This window comes from Cottoperca gobio, chromosome 14 (genome assembly GCF_900634415.1).
Source record: "Cottoperca gobio chromosome 14, fCotGob3.1, whole genome shotgun sequence".
NCBI lineage: Eukaryota > Metazoa > Chordata > Actinopteri > Perciformes > Bovichtidae > Cottoperca > Cottoperca gobio.
Genome location: NC_041368.1, coordinates 19,413 through 45,772, shown reverse-complemented (window position 1 = coordinate 45,772; position 26,360 = coordinate 19,413). Strand labels below are relative to the sequence as shown.

Sequence of the window (26,360 nt, the reverse complement as noted above, 5' to 3'; positions counted from 1 at the left end):
CTGACCTTTACATAATTTATTTTAAGGATTGTGCAGATTATTGCAGATTTTGTTATGATTGGTATTTACAAGTATTTTTAATCCAAACTAACAGTGTGGCTTTAGGGATGCCAATTTTTGTCTTTGAGATAAAACTGAGATATCTCAACAACTATTGGATGGATTGCCATGAACGTTTGTACAGCTTTTCACTGTCCCCAGAGGATGAATCCTATTGACTTTGGTGACCCCTTACCTTTCATTTAGCACTATAATCAGGTCAAAATTAAAAATTGTCCAAATACCTGAAAATCTAATGACATCCGCCAGCCTCAGCTGTACTCTGTGAATAGTGTTATTTAGCAAATGTTGCATGCAAACATGCTAGTTTAATAAGATGATGAACATGGTAATAACTATGGCTGCTTAGCATCAACGTATTAGCACTGTTGTTGTGAGCATGTTAGCATGCCGAAGTTAGCATTTAGCTCACAGGGTCTTCACTTAGTCATTAAGGCGTGTCTGTAGATTCATAAAAGTACTGCTTTTAAAATGTGTTTTGTTTCTTTGACTGTCATTTCAGGGGCATTTCTCCATTGGAATCTACCTGTATTCAAACCAACCTCTGAAAGCAATAGTGAGGGTCAAAAATATTATCATAGCATTGTAGCTGTACTTCACCACCGTTTAGAAATCGAGGCACACCTTTCCACCCCAGGAGGCAGCACAAGCCATGTGCTTGTACAGACCACAGAGTATCAAATCACAACTGCACAAAAACAAGCTGTCCCGTTTTGCTCAGAGCACGGCTTAATGTGAGACACTGGTAGGAGTTGCCAAAAGAAGCTTGCCCATTGAGCTTTCCTCAGAGAGCTGAGACAAAGGATATTACGTGATCGAAACTGCAGAAAGAGATGGCACGGCAAGCAATAAAGAGCCCTTTGCAGACAACACCAGCCAACCATCCAATCAACATTAAATAGGGCCCTTTTGTTCTGAAGCGAGCTGCCTGTCCAGCACAGGGCTGCACAGCAGAATAAAAAGGGTCCTTGTATGCCCTGCACTGAGAGGATCTGAGCCCTCTCCACTTGTACTGTACAACACTCAGCTATTTACATAGCACCACAAACTCAGCACTAATTAGGAGTCCTGTTACACACATTCACACGTGTCACACTGCACATGATGAGCACACAGACACACATGCACTTGAAAACGGAGCAATGATTTATTAGTATATAGCAATGTCCTCTCTTACAGTCATTTAAGCTCCTTTTTGTTTCTGATTTGCTGTAACACTACTGAGGTCTACTCATATTAAGAGACTCATTACTCCCGTCCACTTTACAGATGTCTTTATAAGCTAATTAAGATCCCACTGAGTGAACTGAAGGGTTCTCCGCATAATTATTTATTGTTTCAGAGTAACTGGTACTATTCACTTGCTAGTCGTGAGCTATGCAAGTGTGAGTTAATGGGATATGAAGTTATTACTTTGAATATTGGATGTGCATTAAATGGCTGTATTACACAATCACAAATATTCCCACTCTGGGTGGCGGGCTTGCATATGATGATTTCATACCCCATTGACTTGCAGTGGCTGCTTACAAATGCTTATGTTCTCAAAGGCTCTGTGACTGTTAGAAGTTTGGTCAGTTATTGTCAGGCATCTGAAACCTTGACCTTTCACTGAAAGATAAGGGTCTGATGTTGCTGTTCTGCTTGTGTTTAATTTGAAAGCTGTTCACATCACTCTTGCCACAGCTGTGATTGTCCCATAAGCCTGATCTTTGTTTTACAGGCTAAGATGTGTCCATTTCAAAAACTGCATTCTGCAGAATATTAACACATATCAAATATAACTGTGTTCCCAACCAGAAAGTATTACCCTTTCGCCCTTTAAGTGGTAAGAAATGGGTAAGAGAATATACTCGGTAATTCTGCTCCATGTGTGATAAGCCACTGTAACTAAAGGTACTGCATGTATATATCTACAAAATTCTCCCATACGAACTCTTTGTTTTTCATATTGTTCTGTGTGTATATATGAAGATTTCTAAGTATTATATCAGACAATGACCAGTGCATTGAGCTGATGTAATAAGAATTTCGTAAATCTTTGTCAAAAAAGGTGATGAGAGTCACTGGATGTCTGCTGCCATCCCAAGATCAGGCGTATCCTCAAAATGGATCTTGTAGTCACCCTCCTGTTCTTCAAACACCATGACCTTATTCATTTAAACAGAAAACAAATTAAGAGACAAAGAAGAGAGTTAGAGACTTTAGACATGACTAAGCTTAGGGTAAAGACTGGGAACAGGGGAATTATTATTATTAATAATAATTATATTATAATATTAATATTGCACAGCTGTACCTGATTTATTCCACTGTTGAGAAAGGGACCGGGGAGGTAGAGAGCCTGCTGGGGGCCAATTGACCAGTAGCGGCCCAGATTCAGACCATTTATAAACACAACACCTTTCTCCCAGCCCTGTCGACCCAAAGACAATATCATGGTTTCACAATATGTACATGAAGTATATGTCATAAAAAGACACACAAAAATGTACGTAGCATAAAAGTGTACGTAGCATAAAAACTTTGCGTTTCATGTAACTTACTGGTAGCTTCACAAATGTGTCACTCGGATACCCGTATGCAAACAGCCTCCCCATGAAAAATCCAGGGAAGCTGGGAGTTTCAGGGAGAGTTTTCCAAGTTGCCTGATAAAGACTGAAATAAGACACCCACTTCAAACACATTAGTACAACATAATGAAAGGGAAATGCAATGCTTTGATTTCAATAAAGCGTACAAACCTATCAATAAAGCCGGGTTTCATATCCAGGCTGTACATTGTAAAATCCCGCAAGGGGATATTGTTTAATAGAATGTCTCCCACAAGGCCTGCAAGAACACAAATCAAAATTGGCTTGTACAATAACCACTCAGTATTTGAGTGATTGAACAGCAGGCATAGCAATTAACTGCATATTGTTTGTCGATCACCTTTATGTTGTTTGTCTAGGTCCCTTCCCTGGTGAACTCGTCCACAGTTTTCCACCAATAAACTTAAGGTACGTCGTCCCTGTAGGGATTGATTGCTTTTTTGTCTTTTGCAAGTTGTAACACCCAAACAGCCAACACTTCAGAATCCATCACATACGATAACTATGATTGAAGTACATAGGACATTAGGCAAAGGACATTTGCCATGATTTTTCAACTTGATACCATACCTTACCACCAGGAACCGCAAGGTCCAGGCTTTGCCGCTTGAAAAGGCCAATGTAGCTTCTGTCTACAAACACCTCGGAAGAAAAATATTGCTGTCACATAAATTATATTATAATACATAACACATGCACTCTGCTTCATTTGAATATTATAATAAATAACACATACACTCTGCTTTAATTTAATGAAATATCTCATAGGTGGCTTTTGGTTTGCCAGTTATCACCACAGTCATCACTTTTCAACCTTTTCAATCAAGCTTTCATATACTATATGTCCTAAAGGTGTGTACTGTGGGCATGTGTACAACAACCATCACACCAAGAAAAGTCTATTCCAACACTGTGTGCAATTATCAATGCTTTGTGCAATAGTCACTTTTTTTTTATAACTTCCGCAATTAGCACTCATGTGCAATATTCACTCTTACAAATTTGTTCCAATGACTCTGTACTTATATTACTGTTACTGTATTTTATTCTATTTAATTGTGTTCTCGCCACTTTACTCTCTTGCTCTTTGCTGTAACAACATACATTTCCCTGTCGTGGGACAAATACAGGATTTCTGATTCTGATGCCAATAACATGGAGCAGGGACATGCGATAAGGGGAGGCAGGGGAGGCAGAGCCTCCCTTGTCATCATGAAAAGTAAAAAAATGAATAATAAAAAAATATATAAATGTATATTTAATGTATGTAATGTATGTGTGTAACATATTTAGTCTTGGTGATGTGACATAAAACCACAGTGAAAAAACAGCAGATGAGGCAGACAGTACTCTGCCGCACTGAAGAGGGCGCACTTGAGCCCACAGGTTCGTGTAGCTGCTCTTCTTCTACCAGAGATGGTAGCGCCAACAAGCTACTGCTAGCTAACATCAGATTCAGGTGCACTGTAGCACCGTTTAGTTTAGTTTGTTTCTCCGACTGACGGCTAAAAATTGAAGATTTTACAAGTAAAGCACTATTTTATTGAAAATGGGATCTGACTAAGAGAAAACAATCCAATATTTAAATTAAAAACTACATTTTGACCTTAAATAAAATATTATTTTGTTAATAGTGCAGTCTGTATTAAAATGAATCAAACCATCAGACTAAAAACTCTATCGAGGGTGCAGAGCAAATACCTCTCTGAGCCCCTATAAATGTAACTTTAGCCAAATATGTACCTTACCTGTGTGTGTGTGTGTATAAAGAATGCTGATATGAGATAAGAAAAATAACCAGTAGTCAATGTTCATGCGGCCAAGAAAATGGTGACTAAGCTACCCAGTTATAATAATACTAATAAATCGTAAATAAATTGAAAAGCGCACTTTTAATTTGAATAAACAAAACTCAAAGTGCTACAGAGTTGGGTTCATATATTTATAAATCTGACTCTGAAAGAGTCAGTGCCTCCCCAGCCATGAACCTCACCGCACGTCACTGACATGGAGTGACTACCCTGACCGATATCAAAATAATAGTTCATCATTTGCGTAAAAATACACTTATTTTCTTTCTTCCTGAGAGTTAGATGAGGAGATTGTTACCACTCATATCTGTCCAATAGATATAATGCTAAAGCCTTAGTAAAAGGACTTGAAACAGGGGGAAACAGCTAGACTGACTTTGTCCAAAGGTAACAACTAGTAATCTTGTTATATGTTGTATCTTATATTTTTTGCTGATGTCTAACGCTGACAAGAAGGTTCCAGGAAGTCACTGCAACTGGCCAAGAAATTGTCTGGCACATAAAGCCCTTGTAAAACCACAACTTGTCACTTAGTTTTTTTTCTATGGATTTAACAAAAAGATATAACATAATTAGTGAGTTTACACGGTGCTAGTAAGCATTTTCCAGGTGAGCTTCAACCCTGCTTCCAGTTATGCTAAGCTAACCGGCTGCTGGCTCTAGCTTCATATTCTTTGTACATATGAGTGGCTGATGGCTAACGCTAGCTGCTACAGTGCTTATTATGCTCACATTTTCAACTTCACAGCTTCTGCAACTTAGCATCTACGCCATTCCATCCTGCATTTCTGTTATTTCCTTCCAGCACGTACAATCCATTACAACCATCAGGTCAGCTCCACCACCGTCGCACAACTGACGCGTCTTCAGAGCGCACCCGCTACCACAACATATACTGGAAACACCACTCGACTGCTGCACTCCCGGCAGCAAAGAAAACCTGGAACGGATTTTTCCTCTCTCTGCCATCTCACACCAACAAAATCTAATCTAGACAACATCAGACCTCTCCAGCCTGCCACCACCCTCCCTCTCTACCAACCTTGCCCTCCTCAACGTCCGGTCAATCAACAATAAAGCCCCCATCCTGCACGAACTCATCCTTGACAAAACCCTGGATTTTCTTCTGCTCACTGAAACCTGGCAACAACCCAATGACTTCTTCTTCCTCAGTCAAACATCCCCCCCTGGTTTTAACTACATCACTAAACTCCGCCTCTCCCTTAGTGGTGGTGGCCTTTACTGTTATCTACAATCAGAACTTCCGGATCACAGAACTCCCCCTCCCCCCAGTACCATCCTTTGAGTTTCTCGCCTTCAAAGCCTTCTCCCCAATGACAGTTATTCTCATTTACCGGCCTCCTAAACCTCATCCCTCCTTCTTCTCTGATTTGATTAAACTTCTCACACTAGCCTCATCCATCTCATACTGCTCGGTGACCTTGACATCCACATGGACTCCCCCAGCTGCAAACTCTCAGCTGAATTCTCCACTCTACTGGACAATGTTTCTATCACCCAACACATCACGTTCCCCACCCACGACAAAGGACACATCATCGACCTCCCAGTACACAACCTCTACCCATGCCCATTTCCCCTCTCAGACCACAAACTCATACAATTTACCATTGCATCCCCCACCCTCGCCCCCTCAGAGAAATCACATTCCGTAATCTACATGCCATCGATCTCCACCATCTCTCTGGCCTGCTATCCTCTACTCTCCACCTGGACAGAACCATCACCTCACCCGATGATATTACGAACCTCCTAAACTCCACCCCGTCTACCTCCCTCAACACTCTAGCCCCCCTCAAAAGGAAAACTGTCTCTTTCAACACCTCCTCACCCTGGTTCACACCCACACTCCACAAAATGAAACAGACTGGCTCGCCAAAAAAACCTTCCTCACAGTCTACCAAGAATCCTACAAACTCCACCTCACTGCCTACAAAGATTCCCTCACCGCTGCCAAGTCTGCTTACCTCTCGACCATCTTCAATGACCCCTCCTGGAACCCCAGAACCCTCCACAGTCAAAAACCTCCTCCAGCCCGTGCCAACAGCTTCACTACATCTACTCCTGCTTTATGCAACTCATTCCTCCAGTTTTTCACAGACAAAATCAACAACATTAATTGCTCACTATCCCCTGTACCCCATCCAGAAGCACCTACCCCAGCTTCCACTGCCGCCTCTCCAAGTTCAACCTCGTTTCCCCTCCTGAGCTCCTCTAACTGATCAGCTCCTCCAAACCCACAACCTGCTCCCTTGACCCTCTTCCAACTCCACTACTGAAGTCCTGCCTCCTTGTCCTATGCTCCTACCTCACTCACCACTTCAACTCCTGGCTGTCCCATCGAACCGTCCCCTCTGCCTTCAGAACTGCGGCGATCACTCCAATCCTCAAAAAACCTGATCTGGATCCCTCCTCTCTCAACAACTACCACCCAAACTCAAACCTCCCTTTCCTGTCAAAAACATTGGAAAGCATTGTTGTCAAACAACTCCATTCCCACCTTCATGCCAATCATCTTTTTGAACCCCTCCAGTCTGGTTTTCGCCCCCTCCACAGCACAGAAATGGCGCTACTCAAAGTCCTCAACGACCTCCTCACCTCTGCTGATACTGGTTCCTTCAACATCCTAATCTTCCTTGACCTGAGTGTAGCCTTTGATACCGTGAGCCATAACATCCTGCTCTCCAGACTCAAGGACATCGGTATCGAGGGTACTGCACTCAGGTGGCTCCAGTCCTACCTGTCCGACAGATCCCACTTAATTTCCCATCACAACCACTCCTCTGCCATAGCGCCAGTCACCCAAGGCGTCCCCCAATGTTCAGTACTCGGCCCCCTCCTCTTCACAATCTACATCCTCCCCCTCTGTCAGATACTCCGCCACTTCAACTTGGACTTCCACTGCTATGCCGACGACACTCAGATCCACCTCAGCACCAAATCCCCCCATAACCCAGCCCTCTCCCACATCGAATCATGTCTCACAGCCATAAAAAACTGGTAGCAACACAACTTCCTCAAACTTAACAGCAATAAAACCGAATTGCTACTCATTGGCTCCAAATCCACACTCAGCAAAACCTCCAATCTGACACCCACCATTGACAGCACCACTGTTTTCCCCTCCCCTAAGGCACGCAACCTTGGCCTGATCTTCGACCCCACCCTATCCCTTGAGCCCCATATCCGCCATATTGTCAAAACTTCCTTGTTCCACCTCCACAATATTGCAAAAATCAGACCGTCTCTCACCCGCCCAGCAGCTGAAAGACTGATTCACGCCTTCATTTCCTCCCGCCTTGACTATGGTAACTCCCTACTATATTGCATCACTGCAAGCTCCATCAACAGACTCCAACTGGTCCAGAACTCCACCGCCCAACTCCTCACAAATACCAAATCTTGGCACCACATCACCCTAGTGCTCAAAGAACTCCACTGGCTACCTGTCTCCCTCAGAATCAACTACAAACTCCTGGTCCTCACTTACAAAGCCCTCCACCACCTAGCTCCCTCCTATCTCACTGACCTCATCTCCCTCTACCAACCCCCGCGGTCCCACAGATCCACCTCAGCTGGTCTCCTTTGCACCCCCAATCCAACCTGCGCAGCTTTGGAGACAGAGCCTTCTCCAGGGCAGCACCCAGGCTCTGGAACTCCCTCCCCCAAGACATCCGTGACTCTCAGTCCCTCTCTATATTTCAGTCCCGCCTCAAGACGCACCTCTTCTCAACTATCATTTGCTAGCCCCCTGTTAACCGTATTATTATTATTTTTTTCTCTTTCCCTTTTTTTTCTTCTTCTCTCGTCCTAACACTCCACCCCACCTCCCCTACTATTGTAAAGTGGCTTTGAGGTCTTGAAAAGCGCTATATAAATTCAGTTTATAATTATTATTATATGAAAATTGTAACAATTTATTGTCTAAATTGCGGTAAGAAAGCATCCATCCATCCATCCATCATCTACCGCTTATCCGGGGTCGGGTCGCGAGGGTAGCAGCTCCAGTAAGGAACCCCAAACTTCCCTTCTCTGGGCCACATCTGTCAGCTCCAACTGGGGGATCCCGAGGCGTTCCCAGGCCAGTGGGGAGATATAATCTCTCCACCGAGTCCTGGGTCTTCCCCGGGGTCTCTTCCCAGCTGGATGTGCATGGAACACCTCCCTCGGGAGGCAGCCAGGTGGCATCCTTACTAAATGCCGGAACCACCTCAACTGGCTCCTTTTTCATATTTCACAAAATGCCAAACTTTTACTTTCAGTTAAGTTTCAGCAACTACAAACATATCAAGGATCATGATGTGTGAAATGAGTTAGGGCAACAACATCTGCATAAGGTGAGGGAGAGTGAGGTCGTGTCATCATGTACAATGAAGACTCACTAGGGCACGGTCTCGGACATTGTCTCCAGACTTCAATAATCCTCCGCTGGTGATGGTAGTCTCATACAGCGTGTATCCATAGGACTGGCCGTTCCTGTTGTTCACAGGTAGATTCTCCATGCTTACTTGTTTGTGTGACTTAAATGGCTGTAAACATTTGAAAAGAAAAATTGTTCTCAAGGATTAAAAAGGAAAAATATTTTAATTACACATACTGTATATGCAAGATATTTTACATAAAACTTACTCCCTCTGTGAAGCTCAAAGCATCCCATACTGACAAGTGCTGGTACATGATAGCTGGTTCATAAGCCTCTCTGTAATGCAGGGCTGTCATGTCAGGAATACTGTCTCCTTCTGCGCAGAAAGGTCAAAAGGTTAGTCATGGCATGTAATTACATACTTTTTTCAAATGTAGTGTTTAACTTACTGTTGTATCGGGAAAGTAAATCCCTAAGGAGATGGTACTTTGGAGTGTACTCCCCAGCTTCAGACAATGGAGCATCATAATCTGAAAAAACCTTATCATGTAACATGGATTAACTATCATTTTCTGCCACCTGCTAGGTGGTAAGGTCAATGATGTTCTGTAGACAACAAACTCTCCAGCTCATCATTATAATAAAATCTTTGGAAATTTGCATCAAAATGGCAGCTAGTTTGTTTGTGACCGAGCAGATAAAGACCAACCATAGCTGGGGACCAATGCTTTGTAGGAAGGATCAGCGAGTGCTCCGCTCATGAAGCCAAAACTGGAGCCTCCATGGAACATGTAGAAGTTAACAGACATGCCTCGTCTCAGAATTTCTCTCACAGTGGACACCATATCTGACAAGAAGTTCAACACGTTCACTGTACAACAAATTGACTCCTTAAAAACATAAAGGTTACTACAACAGAAAAATCATAAAACAGTGTTTAAACCAAGTCATTTAAACTGTTTTGACCTGTGCTGTCCTGTGCTGTGCTGACCTCTTTGTCAGAGGCGACAATAATTCAAAAGTAGTTTGGACCTACATTCTACATTTTCATGTAGCTGGCGTTCCTCATGCAAAAAATACAGCAGTAGGAAAATAAATATAATGCAAACTACAGAGTGAGATAGAAAGCAAATATTTACAGCAGAGTGACTTGACAGTACATATTTCTGGTGGGTAAGACAAAAAAAATATTTTATGAAGAGAGTCAGTGTGACAAAGGACAGCAAGTCACTTTGATGGGTCTATGTTGATGGGTGTGACCGAAAACAGCCTTACGATAAGTAGTTCTGTTTTTGTGCAGAATTGGATTTTTACAATATGTGTTTTTTAGGCTGATACCAGTATTTGTAAAGCAAATTGAAGATCTTTTCTATCAAACATTGCTTTAAAAGGTGTTGGCAGTCAAAAAGCCATAAACAGCATTTGGACAAAGAAGAACTTACATTATATTCTCCAGGGAACCTGTTAACCTCATTAATATCAAATTATTTCTGTTTCAGAATAAATGTGAAATGTCCTTGGCCACCCCTATACAATAGTCAGTGGCGGTTCTAGACCAATATCACTAGGGGGGCCTGGCTGGGGCCAAGTGTTTTGTCAGAGGGGCACATTCAACCCGAGCTACATTCAACCCGGGACAAAAGAGACGAAGCAGTGTTCAAGCCTTCAATATTTTTAGTTAACTATAAATAATTGCGCACAACAAAAACAATACCATGATTGGTATGTTCCTGACTGATTACAGCATCTCTCCAGTATAATCATGGCATGCGCTGTTTTTATTTAGGTTCCCATGGTAACGAGTCAGACCGTTCATACTAGTGATGGGAGGACCGGTTCTTTTCAAAGATTCGGCTCTTTTCAAAGATTTGGCTCTTTTGGCTCTTCATTTAGTATTTCTCGGAGCCTTCTATTTTAACCTAATTTAGCAATTAGAAATGGTTTGTGTAAGCAATTTTTCATTCAATGTTTTCATAAAAGCCTTATTTTTATGCATTTTTGTTTCGCTACAAAAAAAAATACACAGTTACTATTGTTTAACATTTAATCAAACCTTTAAATTAACAACTTAACACAGAGCCACAGCAAACAAATCAAATAAATAAAGGCCAAAGTCTGAACATTATGACACTTTAGAGACAAGCGTCTTTGAGTTACAAGAAAAGCGCTATACAAGTCTAATGTATTATTATTATTATTATTATTATTATTATTATTATTATTATTATTATTATTATTATTGTTATTATTATTATTATTATTATTATTATTATTATTAAAAGTCTTTAGTGCAGAGTTTCTTTTTGGGTTTTCGCTCATTTCTTCACTTTCTCCCGACACGCTTGGATTTAAATCCAGCTCCTGTCTCTCTGTCGCTCTGCGTGTACCTGGCCTGTACCACTACACTCGCTGTCTTTGGAGCGTCTGCCCCCCTTCCTTCTTTCAAATAATGGTATGATCCTAGTCTGTGCTCGCATGTGATTGACCGCATGGTGTGCCCATCAAAATAAAGTCCCGCCCCTGCCTAGACCATCGCAAAAAATCAGTACTTTTTGTATATTGTATAATCTTCGTTCGGAGGGGGGGCCACAGGTGGGTCCAGGCTCAGTGTTACAGGGGTACTGGCCCCTGTTGGCCCCCCCCCCCCCCCAGAATCGCCACTGACAGTCATAAGAAATATTGGGATACATTATAACCTGTATATGAAGAAGCAATACTGAACAATTCATGAAAGAATAACATTTGCAAAATAAATATTATTACATTACATGTTTTTATGCAGTTTTCAAATAGCTGTGATCAGGGGAACCCCCATTAAATCCACTATATGGATACCAATATATATAAAAAATGTGTATATGTTTTCATTATAACCTTTATTAGATAGTTGATGGTGAGGAAACAGAAAATGAGGGAAGGGAGAAAGGGGAACGTAATGCAACAAAAACTCTTTGCTGGAACTGAACCCAGGAGGTTGCAGTTGCATGTATACTGTATAGTATGTGCGTTAACTATTCAGCTACCAGGCTGCACCCCATTAGCTGATACTGCAAAATTTAGCCCAGAGTTTGAGTCAAATGGTGCAGTATGAAAAAAATACTTTCCATTCAGCCAACAATCAGTCCAAAAATAACTATGACTAATAAATAATAAGAGGTAGGCTCTGGTAGAAAAGTGTTTTTTTCATCTATAAAGCCACTGAAAACAAGAAAAAACATCCTTACCCTCTGGGGGAAGCACATGGTGGAGGTCACCCCACACATCATACCAGCCGGTCCAGTAGTCCATCACCATCGTGGGGCTGTTGGGCTGACAAACAGCGCAGAAAAGACCCACAGTATCAGCTCACACAACTCACTGTCCAGTGTTTAATTTACAGTCACATGATGTGGAATGGGAAGATACGCACCTGGATAGAATTCAGATCCTGGATATCTCTCTGATTTAGCTTCTGCAGCCTCACTGATCTGATGGCTACAAGATGGGAGATCTTAAGGTAAGTGTGTGTGTGTGTGTGTGTGTGTGTGTGTGTGTGTGTGTGTGTGTGTGTGTGTGTGTGTGTGTGTGTGTGTGTAAACATATATAAGTGTGTGTATTAATAAAAGACCGTACCTCCATCCACACCGCCCGACTTTAATGTGTTGTGGTTGTCTGATGTAAGCAAGAGCTCGCTGATCCCTTTAGACTGTAAGGCCTTTTAAAATAAAACAAAAAACAAAGTTCTGCAACAGAAGATATCAACATCATCCAATTGATCCATTCTATAAATATCAGTCTCTTTTTGTACATCTGTTTATTTTAATATTGGTTTTAATCAATCAAACCTAATATATCACCTCTTTAATGAAAAGCATGTAACTTTCATCCTTTGCAAAGGATCCATACTCGTTTTCGACCTGCACTGCAATAATGGGACCTCCTTTCTTGAACTAAAAAACATAAACAAACATTTTATTTTAAGGACGTCAAGTTAAATGAACTCGAGCTACGACAGACTTATTTTCAGCTTTAGTGACAAATAGTGACCTGCAGTGGAACCACTTTTGGTATAAGTTTATCAAAAAAAGTATTGACAGCATGAGTGAAGCCTGGGTAAGTCGTTCTCAGTCTCATGCTGCCATCACGGAGGAGCCAACTGCAAAGAGACAGAAAACAAGATGCTTAGTTATGACTAAAGCCACAGAACTGCAAGAACAACAGAGTCTATAATGCTGGACAAAGCTTGCTACACTGGGCAAGTCTTCCCTTTCAGCAAGATGTAAGTTTTTCCGCCTGATTGCACGCATTTATTCAGGGATATAAACTATTGAGCTCATTGAACAAAGCATTGGACAGACTGGGTTTAAATCTGCATCCTACTTTTATACATACGCAGAAATTCAGGATTTCCAGATGCAATACTGTATACATTTGTCCTCAAATAGTTATATGTTAAGAATACAAGCACTACCTTGGCAGTCCTCCTAGGTCTAGCTCAGAGGAAATGTAGGGCCCTGGACGTAAAATCACCCACAATCCCAATTCAGCAGCAAGATCAATATAGGCTCTGAAAGCAAAGTTTGAGATGACATTGAATTAGCATTTTCTATGTTTAGACCCAAAGTGAGACCTGATATCTTGTTGTTTGAGGAGTAGGAGATGTGCTTGGCAACAACTGCGGGAGGCTGAGGCGTCACATCCCTCTTCACTTCTCACAGCGGTGTTGTTAATTGCCTGATATGCTGCTGTTGTCAGGTCTTTGTATCTAGCTTCTCCCCTGAGCACTGGGGCTTAGATAATGAGAAGAAAAGAAGAGTATTCCCAATACACCTTAGAGCGGGTAATATTGTCCGAGGAGCTGGAGAAGATGTTTTCATTCTTATTAGGGACATGTGTAAGTTGCACATTTGGTTTAATTAGAGCATGGGCTGCAACAAACTGCCTGGTGATTTATCATGAGTGTGTTTTGTATTTAGGTCAAGCAAGAGTTACACCACCCCTTACTCTAAATCCAACTGTGTGTGAAAGTTGAAAACCCCTCTCTGTGGCTGGTGCAGACTCCACGGCACATACCTGCAAGGATGCAAAATGTTTTTTGTTAACATTCAGCAGTGACCAGTCATGAGAAACAAAACACTTTCATAGTAGTTTTCCTACGTAGTGAGGGTGTTGATGCCACAGGCCTTCATTTTCATCAGGCGGTCCCTCCAGTAGGCCCTGGGCACACGGAAATAGTGGATGGATCCCCCTAAGATGCGAAAGGGCTCTCCCTCCAGGGTGAACTCAGATGAGTTGGTACTCAGACCCACCTTCCTGTTCCTGTTCCGTCCCCCTGCTGGCAGTCTGGAAAAAGAGTTAATTTGTGTCACACTCACATAATGTAGCACATAGGCTATTGTGCTTAAATAGACCACATGACATGTTTGATAGGAATTTGCAGACGTCTTGTTTGACAAACACAACCAAAAAGGAGCAGGAACATATTTAAATTTAGAGGCAACATTGACTTCAACAGATAAGTTTAGCACTTCATATTTACCCTTTTAAAATGTTATATATACTTTTTCACTTGATATATTTTTCTATCACATTCCTTTTCACATCCCTTATGCATACTCAGTTTCACTTCATAATTGCTTTACCTAATAACATGGCAACAATATAATATTCCTATAGAGATTTACCGTAAAGTGTCTGTGTAGGCTATCGTATCACACTTTGTCTAAAAGCATATCCATACAGAGACCTGCAGCATTGTTATCTTAATTTAGCAGTTCATTAATTACTGTATTAGGTACAAGCAACCTCAAAGTAGCTCAAACTGTAACAATAATAGTTTGAAATGTACTCACTGGAGATATCTGTACAAGATGAAGCCAACAATGCACAGGCAGATTATTGCATATTTCTTCTTGTGCACATTCCTTATCCTCAAGACAGCCATCAAAAGAATGTGAGATCTCTTCCTTTGACAAAAGCAGCAGTCGAGTTAAGTTTACAACAGCATCTGAGCACAAATGAACGCATGATGCTGGCATCAATAAGCACCGCCTCTTGGGAGTGCCTCTGTGCTGAGCGATGAAAATCAAAGACACCCCACAACATAACTGGCTTTGCATTTGTCTGTATTACTCTTTGGTTTGTAATATGTATGGATAAGAATTATGAAATTATTATATTTTCTTTATAGTAATATTGGTTTAATAAAATATTAAATATATTCCAAATATTGAACATCTTTTTTCAAAAGATCTAACATGTACAAAGATCTGAATGACAACGAAGATTTATGTTAGTGTATAAAGTACAAAGTATCACTATAGCTGAAGTTCCTGCGGCCATCTGATGGTTCTGATTAAGGGGGAGGAGTCAGGAAAGAGAAGAAGATGGAAACATGTGGAATAGTCTTTTTTTGCTAAGAAAGTAAAATGACCTGGAAGCATCACGGTGTCAGCAATAATAAGAGCTGTTCGACTTCTAAATGCTAAGGAAATGTGCGTCAATGCATCCCTTCTTATCTCCTTTAGTATAGGAAATAATGGAACATCCTTTACTAAAGGAAAATAGATAATGGTGGCCCACAATTCCTTGCAGTAGCAACATTTAAAGGGACACACCATTTGGCCATCAATAACATCCGCCGTCACTGTTTAATTGTACACTAGGAATAATTGAAAACATCCTTCTTAGGAGGTGTGATTGTGTTTTGGACAGTAATCCTTACTTGAATTTTATAGCATTGCCTTTGGCACTGTGGCCTACTCATTTTCGATGTGTTGGAAGGGGGACTCTAATTTAGCTAATTTATCTAAGTTAGCTATTATATTATTTATATATTTTTTTATTGTATTTAATTATCGTGTGCTCGCCACTTTACTTCACTTTACTTCACTTTCCTTCACTTTACTTCATATGTTATTTTGCTGTAACAATGTAAATTTCACCGTTGTGGTATTATTGTCTCGGCCTGTTCGTTAGATGTTTTGTGTTGTGTTTGTACTTCCTGTTTTATTTTGTTAATTACCTGTTCTCTGTTATTTCTACTTCCTACCCCCAGGTGTTCCCAATCTGTTCGTTAGTGTCCTCACCTGTGTCTCGTTCCCTCTCACTTCTTGGTGTGTATATAGAGTCTGTTTTGTTTGTCTCTCATTGCCAGTTCGTCTTCGTACTTCGATGTCAAGAGTTCCAGCATTAGTCCGGTCTTCCTGTTTCCCAAGCGTTTGATTCCCCGGCTTCCTCGACCTTATTTCCGTGACTCGATTCTGCCCTTGCCTGATCCTTGTCTGCTGTGTTGTTACGCTGAGTATCTGCCCGTGTACCAAACCTGTTTCTGTGACCCGACTGTTCCTGGATTACCCCTTGAAACTTTGTATGATCAACTGTCTATGCGTGTACCATAGCAACTGCAAAGTTTTCGGTAAAGATTATTTTCATTCAACATTTATCTGTGTCGTGCAATTGAGTCCCACCTCCCTTCTGTCTTGACCGTACCGTTGCATGTGGGACTAATAAAGGATTTCTGATTCTGTGCTAATAAGATGCGGTGTGATTTCTTTCCTTTTGTTTAAGCTTTTTTTATCTGTCTTAAGCTGTAGTGAAATGTAATGAAAGATCATTGTTAACGTCTTGTTGCTAGTGAGTTTTGCCATTGGCTTTGGTCAGCAAAACGACTGTTACTGTTAAATCTGTTGGCGATTTTCCCTCATTCGAATATTTTCTGACTCACTGCAGAGGGAGTGCCAGAGTATTGACTGTGCCCCATTCTACTCTTATAGGTGTGTTAAATTGTTATTTGTAATCTTCTCTAATGTTGTTTATTAATAGCCTACAAATGTGAAAATAAGTTTGTTGTTTTAAAGTGCACTTTTTTTTTTTTTTTTCAGTGGATACATTTTAATCATTGCATGTTTGAATTTTTACTTTTACTGTAACTACTGATTTCATACACACGTGTAACCACTTTAAGGGCAGACATTCTTTTGCTGTGCACATATTATAATTTTTTTGTTAAACATACTGTATATTTTGAGACTATTAAAAACAGCTCGCTATGGACTGTACCCAATGCTACTCTGATAGAATAAACATGCAGATCCTGATTCCTGGTGTGACTGGCGTTATTCAGCCTATGAGCAACTACAACTATGGCTGCTACAAAAGCCGAACCCTGACCCAAAGTTCCTGGAAATAATTTGGCTCTCATGTCCACACGAAGACAACCATACACCAAAAACAGTTGGAATTGGAAAGGTTAAATAAATCGGAGATATCTATGTTTTGGAGCAGTTTGTCCCTTCATCGGGCAAAGGCAGACTGACTTGCTCACATGTTGTAACATGTTTTTGTTCTGTTTTTAAAGCTACATTAATTTTAAACCTGCTTAGGGTTTTTTTTTTTTTTTTTTTTTAGTTTAATTTGTCCCTTTATAATAAATTGTATTTATAGGTGCATTTTTCATTTGCGTAAACAAAACTCAAAGTGCTACACAGTAAAAACAATGAGCAGAATATACACTTAAAACATTTGGTAGACAGACAAGACAACACTTGAAAATGGTTAAAGTCTAGCAAAAATGCTCTGTAAAGAGGGGTTTTTAGGCCTCTTTTAAAAGCATCCACAGTCTGTGGTGTCCTCAGATGTTCAGGGAGAGCATGCCACAGTATGGGAGCGGCGGAGCAGAAGGCGCAATCTCCCATGGTTTTGAGCTTGGTCCTGGGGGGAAGGAGGAGGTTTGCCTTTACAGAACGGAGGTGTCTTGTGGAGGTTTGTGGGGTGAGCAGTTTTCTGAGGTAGGAGGGATCATTTCCGTGAATGAACTGATGGGTGTAAAGGGAGATTTTATAGTCAATCCTGAGTGAGACCGGGAGCCAGTGCAATGATTTGAGTATGGGTGTGATATGTTCGTACTTTCGCACTCTCATCAGGATCCTAGCAGTTCTGTTTTGGATGTATTGCAGCTTATGGATGTTTTTGCTAGGAATCCTGATAAGTGCGTTGTATTACACATTTATAAGCACATGTATTACATATTCATAAGCGCAAGTATCTTACACATTTATAAGCACACGTGTATTACACATTTATAAGTGCACGTGTATTACAATTTTATAAGCGCATGTGTATTAGACATATATAAACGCACGTGTATTACACATTTATAAACGCACGTGTATTACACATTTCTAAGCACGTGTATTACATATTCATTAGCACAAGTGTATTACACATTTAAAAGCACACGTGTATTACACATTTATAAGTGCATGTGTATTACACATCCATAAGCACGTGGATTATACATTTATAAGCACGTGTATTAGACATTTATAAGCACACGTGTATGAGACATTTATAAGTGCACTTGTATGACACATCCATAAGCACACGTATATTACACATTTATATGCGCACTTGTATTAAACATTTATAAGCGCACGTGTATTACACATTTATGAGCGCGTGTGTATTACACATTTATAAACACGTGTATTACACATTTATAAGCGCACGTGTATTACACATTTATAAACGAACGTGTATTACACATTTATAACCACGTGTATTACATATTCATAAGCGCAAGTGTACTACATATCCATAAGCACGTGCATTATACATTTATAAGCACGTGTATTACACATTTATATGCGCACTTGTATTACACATTTATAAACGCACGTGCATTACACATTTATGAGCGCACGTGTATTACACATTTATAAGCCCATGTATTACACATTTATACGCATTTGTATTACTTATTTATATGCAAGATTATTACACATTTCTAAGCGCACGTGTATTACACATTTATAAGAGCACTTGTATTACACATTTATAAGCGCACGTGTATTACACATTTATATGCGCACTTTTATTACACATTTATAAGCACATGTATTACACATTTATAAGCACGTGTGTTACACATTTATAAGCACGTGTTGTACACATTTATAAGCACACGTGTATTACACATTTATATGCAAGATTATTACACATTTATAAGCGCACGTGTATTACACATTTATAAGCATGTGTATTACACATATATAAGCATGTGTATTCCTTATTTATATGCAAGATTATTACACATTTATAAGTGCACGTGTATTACACATTTATAAGCGCACGTGTATTAGACATTTATAAGCGCACGTGTATTACACATTTATAAGCATGTTTATTCCTTATTTATATGCAAGATTATTACACATTTATAAGTGCACGTGTATTACACATTTATAAGCGCACGTGTATTAGACATTTATAAGCGCACGTGTATTACACATTTATAAGCGCACGTGTATTACACATTTATAAACGAACGTGTACTACACATTTATAACCACGTGTATTACATATTCATAAGCGCAAGTGTACTACACATTTATAAGTGCACGTGTATTACACATCCATAAGCACGTGTATTACACATTTATAAGCACGTGTGTTACACATTTATAAGCGCACATGTATTACACATTTATAAGCACACGTGTATGAGACATTTATAAGTGCACTTGTATGACACATCCATAAGCACATGTATATTACACATTTATATGCGCACTTGTATTACACATTTATAAGCGCACGTGTATTACACATTTATATGCGCACTTATATTACACATTTATAAGCACACAAGTATTACATATTCATAAGCGCAAGTGTACTACACATTTATAAGCGCACGTGTATTACACATCCATAAGCACGTGTATTACACATTTATAAGCACGTGTGTTACACATTTATAAGCGCACATGTATTACACATTTATAAGCACACGTGTATTACACATTTATAAACGCACGTGTATTACACATTTATAAGCACATTTATTACATATTCATAAGCGCAAGTATCTTACACATTTATTAGCACACGTGTATTACACATTTATAAGTGCACGTGTATTACACAATTATAAGCATGTGTATTACACATTTATAAGCGCACGTGTATTAGACATTTATAAGCGCACGTGTATTACACATTTATAACCACGTGTATTACATATTCATAAGCGCAAGTGTACTACATATTTATAAGCACACGTGTATTACACATTTATAAGTGCACGTGTATTACACATCCATAAGCACGTGCATTATACATTTATAAGCACGTGTATTACACATTTATATGCGCACTTGTATTACACATTTATAAACGCACGTGTATTACACATTTATGAGCGCACGTGTATTACACATTTATAAGCCCATGTATTACACATTTATACGCATTTGTATTACTTATTTATATGCAAGATTATTACACATTTCTAAGCGCACGTGTATTACACATTTATAAGAGCACTTGTATTACACATTTATAAGCGCACGTGTATTACACATTTATATGCGCACTTTTATTACACATTTATAAGCACATGTATTACACATTTATAAGCACGTGTGTTACACATTTATAAGCACGTGTTGTACACATTTATAAGCACACGTGTATTACACATTTATATGCAAGATTATTACACATTTATAAGCATGTGTATTCCTTATTTATATGCAAGATTATTACACATTTATAAGTGCACGTGTATTACACATTTATAAGCGCACGTGTATTACACATTTATAAACGAACGTGTATTACACATTTATAACCACGTGTATTACATATTCATAAGCGCAAGTGTACTACAAATTTATAAGCACACGTGTATTACACATTTATAAGTGCACGTGTATTACACATCCATAAGCACGTGCATTATACATTTATAAGCACGTGTATTACACATTTATATGCGCACTTGTATTACACATTTATAAACGCACGTGTATTACACATTTATGAGCGCACGTGTATTACACATTTATAAGCCCATGTATTACACATTTATACGCATTTGTATTACTTATTTATATGCAAGATTATTACACATTTCTAAGCGCACGTGTATTACACATTTATAAGAGCACTTGTATTACACATTTATAAGCGCACGTGTATTACACATTTATAAACACATGTATTACACATTTATAAGCACGTGTGTTACACATTTATAAGCACGTGTTGTACACATTTATAGGCACACGTGTATTACACATTTATATGCAAGATTATTACACATTTATAAGCGCACGTGTATTACACATTTATAAGCATGTGTATTACACATTTATAAGCATGTGTATTCCTTATTTATATGCAAGATTATTACACATTTATAAGCGCACGTGTATTAGACATTTATAAGCGCACGTGTATTACACATTTATAAGCATGTGTATTACACATTTATAAGCATGTTTATTCCTTATTTATATGCAAGATTATTACACATTTATAAGTGCACGTGTATTACACATTTATAAGCGCACGTGTATTAGACATTTATAAGCGCACGTGTATTACACATTTATAAGCGCACGTGTATTACACATTTATAAACGAACGTGTACTACACATTTATAACCACGTGTATTACATATTCATAAGCGCAAGTGTACTACACATTTATAAGTGCACGTGTATTACACATCCATAAGCATGTGTATTACACATTTATAAGCACGTGTGTTACACATTTATAAGCGCACATGTATTACACATTTATAAGCACACGTGTATGAGACATTTATAAGTGCACTTGTATGACACATCCATAAGCACACGTATATTACACATTTATATGCGCACTTGTATTAAACATTTATAAGCGCACGTGTATTACACATTTATGAGCGCGTGTGTATTACACATTTATAAACACGTGTATTACACATTTATAAGCGCACGTGTATTACACATTTATAAACGAACGTGTATTACACATTTATAACCACGTGTATTACATATTCATAAGCGCAAGTGTACTACATATCCATAAGCACGTGCATTATACATTTATAAGCACGTGTATTACACATTTATATGCGCACTTGTATTACACATTTATAAACGCACGTGCATTACACATTTATGAGCGCACGTGTATTACACATTTATAAGCCCATGTATTACACATTTATACGCATTTGTATTACTTATTTATATGCAAGATTATTACACATTTCTAAGCGCACGTGTATTACACATTTATAAGAGCACTTGTATTACACATTTATAAGCGCACGTGTATTACACATTTATATGCGCACTTTTATTACACATTTATAAGCACATGTATTACACATTTATAAGCACGTGTGTTACACATTTATAAGCACGTGTTGTACACATTTATAAGCACACGTGTATTACACATTTATATGCAAGATTATTACACATTTATAAGCGCACGTGTATTACACATTTATAAGCATGTGTATTACACATATATAAGCATGTGTATTCCTTATTTATATGCAAGATTATTACACATTTATAAGTGCACGTGTATTACACATTTATAAGCGCACGTGTATTAGACATTTATAAGCGCACGTGTATTACACATTTATAAGCATGTTTATTCCTTATTTATATGCAAGATTATTACACATTTATAAGTGCACGTGTATTACACATTTATAAGCGCACGTGTATTAGACATTTATAAGCGCACGTGTATTACACATTTATAAGCGCACGTGTATTACACATTTATAAACGAACGTGTACTACACATTTATAACCACGTGTATTACATATTCATAAGCGCAAGTGTACTACACATTTATAAGTGCACGTGTATTACACATCCATAAGCACGTGTATTACACATTTATAAGCACGTGTGTTACACATTTATAAGCGCACATGTATTACACATTTATAAGCACACGTGTATGAGACATTTATAAGTGCACTTGTATGACACATCCATAAGCACATGTATATTACACATTTATATGCGCACTTGTATTACACATTTATAAGCGCACGTGTATTACACATTTATATGCGCACTTATATTACACATTTATAAGCACACAAGTATTACATATTCATAAGCGCAAGTGTACTACACATTTATAAGCGCACGTGTATTACACATCCATAAGCACGTGTATTACACATTTATAAGCACGTGTGTTACACATTTATAAGCGCACATGTATTACACATTTATAAGCACACGTGTATTACACATTTATAAACGCACGTGTATTACACATTTATAAGCACATTTATTACATATTCATAAGCGCAAGTATCTTACACATTTATTAGCACACGTGTATTACACATTTATAAGTGCACGTGTATTACACAATTATAAGCATGTGTATTACACATTTATAAGCGCACGTGTATTAGACATTTATAAGCGCACGTGTATTACACATTTATAACCACGTGTATTACATATTCATAAGCGCAAGTGTACTACATATTTATAAGCACACGTGTATTACACATTTATAAGTGCACGTGTATTACACATCCATAAGCACGTGCATTATACATTTATAAGCACGTGTATTACACATTTATATGCGCACTTGTATTACACATTTATAAACGCACGTGTATTACACATTTATGAGCGCACGTGTATTACACATTTATAAGCCCATGTATTACACATTTATACGCATTTGTATTACTTATTTATATGCAAGATTATTACACATTTCTAAGCGCACGTGTATTACACATTTATAAGAGCACTTGTATTACACATTTATAAGCGCACGTGTATTACACATTTATATGCGCACTTTTATTACACATTTATAAGCACATGTATTACACATTTATAAGCACGTGTGTTACACATTTATAAGCACGTGTTGTACACATTTATAAGCACACGTGTATTACACATTTATATGCAAGATTATTACACATTTATAAGCATGTGTATTCCTTATTTATATGCAAGATTATTACACATTTATAAGTGCACGTGTATTACACATTTATAAGCGCACGTGTATTACACATTTATAAACGAACGTGTATTACACATTTATAACCACGTGTATTACATATTCATAAGCGCAAGTGTACTACATATTTATAAGCACACGTGTATTACACATTTATAAGTGCACGTGTATTACACATCCATAAGCACGTGCATTATACATTTATAAGCACGTGTATTACACATTTATATGCGCACTTGTATTACACATTTATAAACGCACGTGTATTACACATTTATGAGCGCACGTGTATTACACATTTATAAGCCCATGTATTACACATTTATACGCATTTGTATTACTTATTTATATGCAAGATTATTACACATTTCTAAGCGCACGTGTATTACACATTTATAAGAGCACTTGTATTACACATTTATAAGCGCACGTGTATTACACATTTATAAACACATGTATTACACATTTATAAGCACGTGTGTTACACATTTATAAGCACGTGTTGTACACATTTATAGGCACACGTGTATTACACATTTATATGCAAGATTATTACACATTTATAAGCGCACGTGTATTACACATTTATAAGCATGTGTATTACACATTTATAAGCATGTGTATTCCTTATTTATATGCAAGATTATTACACATTTATAAGCGCACGTGTATTAGACATTTATAAGCGCACGTGTATTACACATTTATAAGCATGTGTATTACACATTTATAAGCATGTTTATTCCTTATTTATATGCAAGATTATTACACATTTATAAGTGCACGTGTATTACACATTTATAAGCGCACGTGTATTAGACATTTATAAGCGCACGTGTATTACACATTTATAAGCGCACGTGTATTACACATTTATAAACGAACGTGTACTACACATTTATAACCACGTGTATTACATATTCATAAGCGCAAGTGTACTACACATTTATAAGTGCACGTGTATTACACATCCATAAGCATGTGTATTACACATTTATAAGCACGTGTGTTACACATTTATAAGCGCACATGTATTACACATTTATAAGCACACGTGTATGAGACATTTATAAGTGCACTTGTATGACACATCCATAAGCACACGTATATTACACATTTATATGCGCACTTGTATTAAACATTTATAAGCGCACGTGTATTACACATTTATGAGCGCGTGTGTATTACACATTTATAAACACGTGTATTACACATTTATAAGCGCACGTGTATTACACATTTATAAACGAACGTGTATTACACATTTATAACCACGTGTATTACATATTCATAAGCGCAAGTGTACTACATATCCATAAGCACGTGCATTATACATTTATAAGCACGTGTATTACACATTTATATGCGCACTTGTATTACACATTTATAAACGCACGTGCATTACACATTTATGAGCGCACGTGTATTACACATTTATAAGCCCATGTATTACACATTTATACGCATTTGTATTACTTATTTATATGCAAGATTATTACACATTTCTAAGCGCACGTGTATTACACATTTATAAGAGCACTTGTATTACACATTTATAAGCGCACGTGTATTACACATTTATATGCGCACTTTTATTACACATTTATAAGCACATGTATTACACATTTATAAGCACGTGTGTTACACATTTATAAGCACGTGTTGTACACATTTATAAGCACACGTGTATTACACATTTATATGCAAGATTATTACACATTTATAAGCGCACGTGTATTACACATTTATAAGCATGTGTATTACACATATATAAGCATGTGTATTCCTTATTTATATGCAAGATTATTACACATTTATAAGTGCACGTGTATTACACATTTATAAGCGCACGTGTATTAGACATTTATAAGCGCACGTGTATTACACATTTATAAGCATGTTTATTCCTTATTTATATGCAAGATTATTACACATTTATAAGTGCACGTGTATTACACATTTATAAGCGCACGTGTATTAGACATTTATAAGCGCACGTGTATTACACATTTATAAGCGCACGTGTATTACACATTTATAAACGAACGTGTACTACACATTTATAACCACGTGTATTACATATTCATAAGCGCAAGTGTACTACACATTTATAAGTGCACGTGTATTACACATCCATAAGCACGTGTATTACACATTTATAAGCACGTGTGTTACACATTTATAAGCGCACATGTATTACACATTTATAAGCACACGTGTATGAGACATTTATAAGTGCACTTGTATGACACATCCATAAGCACATGTATATTACACATTTATATGCGCACTTGTATTACACATTTATAAGCGCACGTGTATTACACATTTATATGCGCACTTATATTACACATTTATAAGCACACAAGTATTACATATTCATAAGCGCAAGTGTACTACACATTTATAAGCGCACGTGTATTACACATCCATAAGCACGTGTATTACACATTTATAAGCACGTGTGTTACACATTTATAAGCGCACATGTATTACACATTTATAAGCACACGTGTATTACACATTTATAAACGCACGTGTATTACACATTTATAAGCACATTTATTACATATTCATAAGCGCAAGTATCTTACACATTTATTAGCACACGTGTATTACACATTTATAAGTGCACGTGTATTACACAATTATAAGCATGTGTATTACACATTTATAAGCGCACGTGTATTAGACATTTATAAGCGCACGTGTATTA

The 26,360-nt window shown here is 38.1% G+C and overlaps 2 protein-coding genes across 15 annotated transcripts in view; one reads left to right on the top strand and one right to left on the bottom strand.

The window, feature by feature from the left end:
• LOC115019229 (galactosylgalactosylxylosylprotein 3-beta-glucuronosyltransferase 1-like) overlaps positions 1-16,042 on the top strand; it is a 41,012-nt gene extending 24,970 nt beyond the window's left edge. For 4 of the 14 annotated variants that reach the window (XM_029448686.1, XM_029448682.1, XM_029448684.1 and 1 more), the window contains one exon: positions 563-3,667. The gene's annotated coding sequence lies outside the window, so the exon portion shown is untranslated. Of the gene's footprint in view, positions 1-562; positions 3,668-3,784; positions 4,283-5,270; positions 10,364-12,228; positions 12,346-15,984 lie in introns of those variants that run through there. The other 10 variants (XR_003833447.1, XR_003833441.1, XR_003833446.1 and 7 more) reach the window with 10 other exon arrangements.
• On the bottom strand, positions 2,124-15,738 carry LOC115019230 (beta-galactosidase-1-like protein 2). Its single transcript, XM_029448687.1, has 19 exons — positions 14,681-15,738; positions 13,986-14,171; positions 13,833-13,901; positions 13,300-13,395; positions 12,876-12,984; positions 12,686-12,778; positions 12,462-12,543; positions 12,259-12,323; positions 12,074-12,158; positions 9,559-9,696; positions 9,299-9,379; positions 9,116-9,225; positions 8,869-9,015; positions 3,225-3,296; positions 2,995-3,073; positions 2,805-2,892; positions 2,607-2,718; positions 2,360-2,476; positions 2,124-2,210 (listed from the first exon to the last, which is right to left on the bottom strand). Exons 1-19 carry the CDS (start codon positions 14,770-14,772, stop codon positions 2,124-2,126), a joined length of 1,908 nt encoding a protein of 635 aa, XP_029304547.1. The 5' UTR covers positions 14,773-15,738.
• Positions 16,043-26,360: the final 10,318 nt, after the last annotated feature.